The sequence below is a fragment of the Temnothorax nylanderi genome, unplaced genomic scaffold, assembly GCF_030848795.1.
Source record: "Temnothorax nylanderi isolate EJ_2023f unplaced genomic scaffold, tnyl_v1.0 TNYL_tig0888_pilon, whole genome shotgun sequence".
NCBI lineage: Eukaryota > Metazoa > Arthropoda > Insecta > Hymenoptera > Formicidae > Temnothorax > Temnothorax nylanderi.
In genome coordinates, this window is record NW_027249950.1 from 40,744 (window position 1) to 52,306 (window position 11,563).

Consider the following 11,563-nt stretch of genomic DNA (forward strand, 5'->3'; position numbering starts at 1 on the left):
TATCCTTGATTTTTCCTGTGAGCGTTAATGTTGGATCTTTGTTAATTTTTGTGTATGTGGTTGTATCCGATAACATGTCAGTGATTCTCTGTCGATAATGTTCTTTATCCAAAGCAACCGTGATATTGCCTTTATCAGCTCTAGTGAAGATAACATTAGGGTTGTTATTCATGAATAATTTTGTGGCTTTGACAAGATTAGAAATTTCCGAGAAGAAAGGGAGTTTCGGGGAAAAAGAAAGGAGGTTATTAATAATTGGAATGGAGCAGTTCCTAATGCTCAGAATCTTATCAATATGTAATCCCCTCGTGTTACCTTCAGTGCTTTTAATAAATTCGATAACCGTCTTTCTTATGTTATTAGTGGGCAGAGAGAAATTCTCGCCTAACTGTAGAAAGTATTGGACTTTCTCAGGGATTGTTGTGGAAGTTAAGTTGATGAACCATTTATCTCTAATATGGGTGAGAGAAGATTTAATAGCGTTAGAAAACGAAGAAGGCTCCAAATAAACCTCAAAAGTATTAGGAACATTATTGTGGTCACTTAATAAAGAAGTGGAAGCACGATCAGTCGTTGTCTCGTTATTGACATAATGAATCGGTTTTATATCATTAATTTTAGCCATATTGTGTTTACGAAACAACCACTCAAGCTTTTTATCAAGATTAAAATTTACTCGTTGATCAAAACAGTTAACTCGCCTTCGGCACGAGAAACGCGTGACAAACTTTCGCTTCTGCTGAAGATGGCTCGATTCAGAGCCGAAACGTACGGTTATTGTTTGGAGTAATGTACCAAGAGGATCAATAAATATTGAATTTACGCACAAGGATCTGCGTCCGACCCTTACTGCCCTGACTTCACATATTATGAAATTTTTTCCACAAAAAAGACATTCGACGTCGTTCTCTTTATCTTTACTACAGCTTGGCCGTTTTACCCACAATTGCAACTGTATCAACAAAGTCTAAACAAAATGTTTACTTAACCTTAAATAAAAAATTTCTGAAAATATTCGGCTTACAGGATCACTACAGATATTTTAAAAAATATAAGCGACTAGGAACATCGCATGGGAAAGAGAAGAACACTTAATAAAGCTTGGACTTACCTTAGATCAGACGTAACGAAAGTAGGAGAATTGCGCAAAATTGCGTTTTGCGTCCGTACGAAGTTTGTTATTGATGCCAAAACGCACGAGGCACGTCTGTGACATGTGAGCAACCTAACTTACTGAGTCGCCAGACGACAGCACTGCGTATTTCTGAGAAACTAGGGGGAGGCCGTTTTACTCGGCGGGGCCGTTTTACACACACTTCCCCTAATTGTTTTTCGGACCTAGCAATGTACGTTAGAGGTTGTTGATAAAAACATGTGATATTCACGTGATATTTACAGCGATGAGATTACTTTGTCGTATATAGGATTATATTTTACACGAATACACACACAGACCTAAGTCTTACATAAAGGACAGTTGGACATTCGTTAAGATGATTAAGGAGTCAAGCATCAGCAACGATCAAATTATGATCTCACTGGACGTAGCGTCACTTTTTACAAACATCCCAAAAGAGCTAGTCCTTGAAGCTATTGAAGAGAGATGGCATGAAATCTCACCGAATACAAAGTTCACTTTACCCCAGTTCCTTCATGCCATTAATCTCGTGCTTGATTCCACTAGCTTTTGTTTCAATGGTAATTTTTACGAACAAACCTTTGGTAGCCCGATGGGTTCTCCTCTGTCACCGATTATCGCAGATCTGGTGATGGACGACTTGGAGACTCACTGCTTGAGCTCGTTTGATTTTGTGATCTCTATTTTTTGTCGATATGTTGACGATATCTTCGCCATAATATCTAGAGCAAAACTTAATGACGTACTACGCGCGTTTAATAATTACCATCCACGATTAAAATTCACACACGAAACGGAAATAAATAATTCGATCCCGTTTCTCGACACAGTCGTCATTAGGGAGGGATGTCACCTTTTCACAGATTGGTACAGGAAGCCGACGTTTTCGGGCCGTTATATTAATTTCTTCTCTAATCATCCAATACAGTACAAAATTAATACAATAACCAGCCTAATAGACGAGCGATTTTATTGTCGGACAATCGTTTCCATGGAGCCAATATTAATATAGTTAAAGAAATTCTATTAAACAACTCTTTTCCCATAGAAATTATCGACAAAAGAATTAATGCTAGGCTCAAAACACTCAAGAATACGGTTGAGAGAGTAGACGCAACGCGGAACGAGTTTGATGCGCGACATTGCATTACAGTACCATATGTGAAGGGTGTAAGCGAGGATATCCGACGCATTTTTGATACAGTCCACCTCGATACTATTTATACCATCCCGAAAAAACTCGAGGGTATCATAAAAAGTGGAAAGGATAAACTAGACAAGGATAATGAGACCGAACTTGTTTATAAGATGGATTGTAGCGATTGTGATGCAATATATATAGGGCAGACAAAACGGCATCTAATAACACGCGTAAAGGAGCATCAAAAAGATATCAAAAAGCATGACAGCAATCACTCGGTTGTGAGTAAGCACCGTGTGTCGTGTGGTCACAATTTTAAATGGGCGGAAACCGACATCATCCATAAAGAGAAAAACACTAAAAAGAGAGAGATTGCTGAAATGTTTTTGATTAAAAAACATTCTAACACGATTAATTTAAAAAAGGACACGGAAAACTTAAATCCTATATACGACAAAGTAATCTCATCGCTGTAAATATCACGTGAATATCACATGTTTTTATCAACAACCTCTAACGTACATTGCTAGGTCCGAAAAACAATTAGTACGCCTTTCAACTCCGACATGTGAACACGCGTCGATTGTCGCTCCACGATAATGTCTTGCTTCGATATTCTACTGTGGGCACTAAAGACAGCATTTCACCACTGCGGTCGCACTCTTCTTATAAAACACGGTCTTTGGTTTCACCGACGCATACATGTAAAATATTTCTGCCTTTTTTCTTTTCTGTAATTTACATACTTTTATATTTCACACTGACTAGTGGTTTTCCAGCGATTAATTTTATGATATTTCGGCAAAAATTTTCGTAAATGTGGATGTAAGTCGTGACAAGGATAGTTTATCAGGTACCGCTTTTTGTTTATAATAATTTTCTTGACAATTAATTTTATCTAGTGACCAAATTATTGTTACACTAAATTGTTTTTTATTTAGATTATTGGTTGATAAGGACCCAATGTTAGGGGTTGAAACGTCGTAACGTTTCATATACGTATTGCCAATTGTAGTCGTGAACAATAAACTTTCTGGTCATAATAAATACATTGTATTTTGTACTAATACTAAGACACAATAAATAAGTAGTTATATCGTAAGTAGTTTTCATTAGGATTGTCTCCCCTAATAACGGGGCAAACTCGACACCGGGGCAAACTTGACACTAGGCTTTTTGCCAATTTAAATCTATCGTAGAAACTTGCCTTTCCTACTGTAAATGCGTCTTTATGTGCCAGTATTATCAACGGAATTTGGTAACATTCTGAGTTATAGTGTAATTTTTAACGCGACATAAGCGTTTTTGATAGTGAAAAGTAATTTTTCTGATCTCTCGAAAATGTCTACTCTTTCATCAAGCTTTACTCTTGCGAATCTACCGGTAAGTGATTTTGATGGGAAATTTGATGCTTTATACGAATCCGATAATAGTTTTTGCATATTTTCAAAATTTTTATATTTTTGGAGTAACAAAAGTAAAAAACGACGTTCGGGGCAAAGTCGACACGCTGTTTTATTGACTCCCAATAATAAAGGATGCTTGTGATGCAGCTATATGGCCCATGACAAATGTGTGCGCACGTGTAATCGCGAATTTACTTGCATAAATTGTTTTTCAGACATGAGTTTAGATGAAAATAATTGAATGTTCAACAATTTTTGTTCTCATTATTTCCAATGATTGTTTTACTTAATTCCAAATTTGTGTACTTTTTAAATACACGATAAACAAATGTATATTTAGTTTCAGACAATAAAAAATAAGTTCTAGATCAAATTGTGTCGATCAGGCAAAGTGTCGAGTTTACCCCGGCATTTTTCAATTTGAAAATTTGTCTTCGCGTCACTTTTTCTTTCCTAGGGGCAAAACTAAGCGACGTACAGCAAAATTTCCTTAAACAATTTTGTATCTGAAGGAACGCTCTTTAAATGTGTACCATTAAATTTGCTTAAAAATTTTAATTAATTGTTGAAAATTGCCTTTGAAAAAATTCTGTCGAGTTTGCCCCGGTCTCCCCTACTGATAAGAATAGTCTATGACAATAGATTTTACAAATGTAACAAATGTTAAATTTTAAATAAATAATAAAATATTCTTAAATATTAAACTTAAATAAATAATAAACAATCTATTTTACTTAGATAAATAAAAATATATATTGCTTATATGATTTTGCGACTTCTATTGTTAATGATTGTTTTGTGATCTCTCTATACTGATTACATATTTTTTGTAAAGCTTTTTCTCGTTTTATACGGTTATGGTAATCCACAGATTTTACAACATATAAACACGCATGTTGTTGATATAATAACAACAAAGTTTTGATATTGTCTTTATCCATACTTTCCTGAAAATTAATAATTATAATTGTAAATGAACTCAACTATAACTAAGGCTTATTAAATTTAAAACAAAACCAAAAGTAAGAGCCAAGCTGGATGTACATGCTAATATTATTAGTAAAAAATTAATGTAGTTCTTATAAAATATTGCTGTTCTTTTTAGCTTAAAATGTTGACGGAATATCCGGCTCGTACTTTATGATTAATGTCTCTCACAGAGACCAAGCTGGTTTCATCCTGCTTGGCTTTTTATGCTCTTACTTTTGGTTTTGTTTTAAATTAAATTTTTACAAAATCAATAAATAAAGACACAAATGTGTAGGCTCAATAGATTAAAAATCAGTATAATAATAAATCAAAGGACTAATGAGCCACGCTAGATCGTCATATGAATACAATTCAAATATATAAATGGTATATTTCAAACAAAGTCAAATGTTTTGACCTACAAGAGGGTAATCTTCAGTGAACATAAATATTGAAATAGAATCGAAAGAATAAAATTATTACAAAATTAGTATTCAACGCCCGCATGTGTAGATGTTATTGCCTTAAGTCTGAGAATAAAATGTCGTGGTAAAAATAATTTTTTAATAATTTAAAAACGGCGAATGCGAGTCGGGCGCGGAACGTGGTGCGCAAATAAAACTTAAAAAACCATGTATTCAAGTATGATGAACGTTTCGGCTCTTCTTTCGAGCCATCTTCAACATTTATTGAGACTCGCATTCGCCGTTTTTAAATTATTGACACTTTCTCGAGTCTAATTACGTTATTAAAAATAATTTTATTCTTTCGATTCTATTTCAATGTTTATGTTCACTGAAGACGACTCTCTTGTAGGTTGAAACGTTTGACTGTTTGAAATATACCGTTTATAGATTTGAATTATATTCGCACGATATAATATAACTCATCCCTTATGAAAAAGTAGTACTGGTTTTAATACTGGAAAAAGTATTGGTGAAAGTACTGGAGACATAAGTAGGGGAGACCGGGGCTAAAAGGTCAACGGGGTTGAAGCGTCAAATCAAATATCTCGGAACCTGTATATTGTGCGAACTCGCTATTAACATTGTAAACGCTGCTTATGGTACCCATGTGACCAACGGAGTTTCGGCAGGTTACCTGCCGTGTTATGATTTTTACGAGGGCAAACGTGTTTTCGGAAGGTGAAAGTGAAATTTTCTGCGCGTGGAAATTTTGTAATATCTGCAATAATATTTGCTCTCCAAATCTCGAGGTACGTGATTATAAAGAGTAATGCATGCTGAACACGAATTCAGTGTAGTTTTTTCATTATCGTTGATGTCTAATATTTCGTGGGCGATCAAACCTGAAACTTGTGTTTGGGGCTAATCAGTCAATAAGCACCCGGGGCTGGTCAGTCACTGTGGCGCGCCGGGCGCACGACTTCAGCTCACGGCGAATTCGGCGATTTCAGGTTAGGTTTCCCTCGAGCGTGATTCTGTCTTCCCTTGCACGTGCGTCAGTTTGTATAGGAGGGAAATAGTACGCACGTATCGTCGCAAAACGGGTGTTTTGGCCGACCGAAAAGATGGCGGACCGTTGTTTTTGAGATCGCTCGCGTTCACGGCACGTCGGCGAGGTACGGCGAGGCACGGCACGGCTCTGAGATCCCGCGATTTCCGCGCGAGAGTTGACATGCCGCGCGCGCGGTAGATCGTCGTTGTTGGTCGTTGTGTCAGTGACAGTCGCGCGTGCGACCGCTTCGTCCAGCGTTCGCCGCATCGTCTCGGCGTCATTGTCGCCGGCGTTGTAGTGGTGGTGGTGTCGGTGGTGGTCATCGTCGTCGTCGTCGTCGTCGTCGTCGTCGTCGTCGTCGTCGTCGTCGTCGTCGTCGTCGTCGTCGTCGTCGTCGTCGTCGTCGTCGTCGTCGTCGTCGTCGTCGTCGTCGTCGTGGTGGTCATCGTCGTCGTCGTCGTCGTCGTCGTCGTCGTCGTCGTCGTCGTCGTCGTCGTCGTCGTCGTCATCGTCGTCGTGGTGGTCGTGGCCGTCGTCGTCGTCGTCGTCGTCGGCGCGTCGAGGAATCGGCGCGAGGACGCCGTCGAGTAGGTAAAATGGTCGCGCTCCACCGCGAGCTTTTCTAACCCCCCTGTCGCTATTTATCGCTCCCCCGCGAGAAACGCGGCTTGGTTAGGTTGCTCGAGGGTCCGCGCTGATCCTATGGCATCGGAACGCCGTCACGCGTGTTCCCCGTGGTTGCCCGCGTTGACAATATGACGTGCCGTTGGGGAGTTTACGATTTGATTAACCTCTGTATTCACGTGCCTAAATTGTTTTATGGAATAGGTAAAACAATTATTTTTTAATAATGTTTCGCATAAAAATTTTAAATAAATTTTTATATTTTTCTCTTAAAAAACAATTATTAAAATGTATCCTATCATTTTTCAGGATTAGATGTACGTATATGTATTGAAAATGCAGTGTGACTGATTAACCCCGGGGGGGGTGACGCTTAAACCCCGGCATTTTTGAGATTTTAATTTTTCCACCGTTGTCGTTTTTGCTCCATACCGGTTAAACAAAGCGACGTAGATAAAAATTTCCTATATAAATTTTGTAGCTAAAGGTTCGCTCTTTACAGTGGTATACCACATTTAACTAAAATTATTTATTTTCTTGTTAAAAATCGGCACCAAAAAAAAACTGACCTTTTAGCCCCGGTCTCCCCTACTCAAAGTACTTTTTTTTTTTAACGTGGAGAAATCTTCTAAGCTACTGGAATCCCTGTCCTGACGGACAGGTTTCCACCAGTAGCCCCCCTCTGGTGGTAGAGAGGGGAAGACCCCCTCACCCTCCGGGGAGAGGAGTGAGGGGAGTGTGGGATTCTTACCCACTAAAACTCCACGGGTATCCAACTCTACGTTTGAGGGGGACGCCCGGGAACTTATTAACCCTAGAGAGCATATGTGGGGTAATACGTTACCCCACGCGAAATTCAAATTACGCCCCTGACTTAGGAAGGTTAGTTTTCATACCGAGACCCTAACCATAATTCAGTTTAGTCATCCGGCAGTCGACCTCTGTCATTCAGCGAGTGCGTTAGATCCGTGCGACAGCTGTGATCGAAAAAGAAAATTGTTTGGGGTAACGTATTACCCCACTCGGCCGTTTACGCTCGACATTTACCACAGTAAGTATATTTCAGATTTTTTGTGAAAATGACTCATTTTGGCGTTTTCATCGTGTATTCAAAAGTTTTTCGTGTAAAAAATTTTTATTGACAAAAAAAGCATAGAATGACCCTGTGCTGTTCTTGCACAGCAACTGATTAAAACTTTGTTTTTGTGGAGTTAATTTTACTGTTTCTACTTTTATAACTTTTGACTACCTTTTAAATAAATAATAATTGACAGAATCTGTTTTACTTTCCATTTCTTGCGATTTTTCCCATCCGACAGTTTTTCGTCATTTCCTCTACTTCAGACGTTCAAAGAAATATGTTTTTTTTAAGAAACGAAAAAGTCGCTTATATGCCCTTGAAGGTTGTCTATTCCTCTTTCAAAATCCGTTGGAATTTTTAAAATCGGTGAATTTTATGAAAAACTACAGCATTTTTTATAAAAAAAGTCATTTCAGCCAAATTTTTGGTTCCTTTTTTTGTTTTTCGAAATTTTTGTACTGTTTTTTTTTTACTACCAGAAATTGATAACTACTATCGTCTTCCTTATTAAAAAACAAAAAAAATCATCTATTACAAAGTTTTTTAACAACAAATAGAAACATTATTACACGCGGTACAAGTTTGGGGTAATTTATTACCCCGTTGGCCTGTCACGTATGAGAAAATTCATATATGCTCTCTAGGGTTAATATTGCGTCCGCGACGTCCCCCAACGCCGAGCCCTGACTGGGCTGCCTCCTAGGAGCCGTAAGGCTCCGGGCTCTAGGAGCCCTGTTATCGGTTGTGACGGGGTGTGGATACCACCCACCCCGCCACTCCTCCCGATGTTTTGAGGGAAGATAGTTCGACGTCCCGTCATCCCCGCCGGGACGCCGAACCTCCCAACCTCCAGACTGCCTTTTATCATCGGGCAGTCCGGAGGTACGGTACGAACCCGTGCGGCATGTTTATGTTTGCCGCACGATCCACACCGGTTGTAAACAACCAGCAGGCTGGGCGGATGTATCGAACGCAGATTAGTGCATGTCACATCCGCCCAGTGTTATATCTTATTGGGAGAGGTCCGCCGCTGCGGGGACTCTCTCCCCACGACGGATCCGCTCTGCCTCCTCTTTGGCGCCTCCTCTTCCTATCACGCCCCACGCGGGGCCGCATCCGGAGCACCGCCGCGAGGCCGCAGTCGCCGCCGCCACTCTTCTGGCGGCGGCGACACTCTTGGCGGTCGCCTCGGCGTTCACTCCTCATCCTCCTCTTCTTCCCTGCCGGTCTGAGGGGGGCGTACTTCCCCCCTCCTGATCCTCTCGCTCGCCTCCTTCTGCGACATTACATTGCCGCAGAAGGCCAGGAATGCCCGCCACCTCGTTTCATCCCCGACCATAGCCGCCACTATGGCCGGGAGGGAGAGGTCGTTGCCGACCTCCCCCTGTAGGACACGGCGCGTTGCCCACGCCGGGCAATGCTCGAGCGTGTGCTGCGCCGTGTCCCTCTCCTCGTCGCAGTGGTGACACTCCATAGTAGTTTCCTTACCTATTCTGTGCAGGTACACACCGAAACACCCGTGTCCGGTGAGCACCTGCACTGCGTGATAAGACACACCGTATCTCCGACTGTCTAGCCCATGGATGTAGGAATATCTGGATGGAGCGTAAGGTACTTTCTTGGGCGAGGGGGGTGAAGCCTGAGAAGTGAGGGGAAAATCGGTCGGCAGCCATCTTGGTTGGCGATTTAACATGGCGGATCGCAACACATGACCTGTCGGAGAATGTTGTCGCCAACACGAGTTGTGCAAGTGCAGGTTATTTTTTATTTTATAATGAGAAAAATGCCAAGTTGTTGCCTAAAATTTTGTTAAAATAGAAGCACTTCGAAAGGAAAGGAGCAAATAGAATATGAAAAATTGCATAAGAAGATATCGTTTCACAGGTGAGAATTGGTTTATAACCTCATTGTTTACATCATTTTTAAAACTTGATGTTATAAATCTATTGGTATTACTGTTATATATATATATATATATAATAACAGCTTATGACATAAAATTAGGAACAATAACAGTAATACTAATAGATTTATTACATCAAGTTTATATATATATTGTATAATTGTGTATGTGATTGTAGAATTCCAAAAGACATTCAGCTTAGAAAACTTTGGCTAGATCGCATTGGTTCAGCTATCGACAATGTGGGAGCAAATTCCTATGTATGTTCCCTGCACTTCGACGATGTTGATTTCGACAGAACTTCCCTTTCTTGTGTACGGCTTGGAAAGAATGCACTTCCAATGGTATTCATTTCTACTATAAAGAATTTTTAAATTACTTATATCTATATATCATATAAAGTAAATAACATAACTGCATAATTACAGATATTATCTACACAATCAGCTGACACTACTGACACAAGCAACAGTAGTGATCAATTAGGTGATGAGGAAACACAAGAACAACCCCTGCTAGAAATGAAAGAGGATTCACTTATTGAAGATGTGAGTGAGGAACCATTAGCGAAACGGCGCAAAGAAAGTTCTGAACATTTTGAGAAACTCGAGGAGGAACTTCAAGGTAATAAAATGAAGTAATGAGTAATAATGATGATTTATGCACTATAGAAGTTAATCATTTTTATTTATTGTGTAGAAATTGAGGTAACATCCGAAAGGAAATGTTTCATGGCAACTACTCCAAAACGAGCCACAGTAGGTACATCTGTGTCACCATCGTTCTCCGAGAATTCTCCTCGGAAAGTTTTCCTGAAGACTGTTTTAGAAAATACAAGAGTGATGTATAAACAAAAAATCAAAGCTCTCCAACAGGCTGTGAGAAGAAAAAATAAACGAATTGCGCGGATGCATAGCGTATTAGTAGGCTCTTGTCGGTGACGACGAAAACGAGCAATGTAATTTAATAAATATTACGAATCGTGGGTACTTGACATATCCTTTTCGAGATGTTATCATTATTTATCAACGGGCTGAGGCGGCGGTACGATGTGCTTTAAAAGAAAGCGGTGGCAATCGTTTACTCAAAAAATATTACAGAGTTGTATTTAGCTACTTTTACCTTAAAATCGTTTATTGGCAATTTCAATGTTTTTGTACATTTAACACAACATTGTGCGGGCCACACGGCATTTGAGAACCATGCCTTGTTGTTAATGAGAGCGATTATCAATAAATATATTAATATTAGATTGTATTCAATAGGACGTTCAATTACTAAAGATACTATGTTAAGCGAAAGACACGCGGCTAATAAACTTATTTTATTCAAAGGACAGTAAAATATTTTATATTGTATTTTATTTTTTAACAATTGGACGTTCAATTACCAAAGATACTATGTTAAGCGAAAGACACGCGGTTATTTTTTAACAATAGGACGTTCAATTACCAAAGATACTATTTTAAGCGAAAGACACGCGGCTAATAAACTTATTTTATTCAAAAGACAGTAAAATATGTTATATTTTTTTTATATTGTATTTTATTTTTTAACAATAAATTGTTATCTTTTTTTATGTATTATATATATGTATTTTAATAAATACAATTGTTTTCCTTTTTATCCCTTTTTTTATTTATATTCACTTATATTATTCATATAAATATATATTATATTATTTTTAAGTAATATGTTATTGGTTGTATATAAGTTATATATAAGTTATACGTTATTTAATTTATACGCTGATTTTGATAATTTTTGTTATTGATTATTTTGTTTTTCGGTAAGAAAGCATTCAAAGTCCTATTCATAGTTAGAACTTATATTTAAGATCATC

General features: G+C 38.7%; 1 protein-coding gene across 1 annotated transcript; it reads left to right on the plus strand.

Annotated features, from left to right (window-relative positions):
- The first annotated feature begins 9,396 nt into the window (after positions 1 to 9,396).
- On the plus strand, positions 9,397 to 11,346 carry LOC139785798 (uncharacterized). The gene is made up of 4 exons (XM_071724973.1): positions 9,397 to 9,428; positions 9,899 to 10,064; positions 10,149 to 10,344; positions 10,420 to 11,346. Exons 1-4 carry the CDS (start codon positions 9,397 to 9,399, stop codon positions 10,659 to 10,661), a joined length of 636 nt encoding a protein of 211 aa, XP_071581074.1. The 3' UTR covers positions 10,662 to 11,346.
- Positions 11,347 to 11,563: the final 217 nt, after the last annotated feature.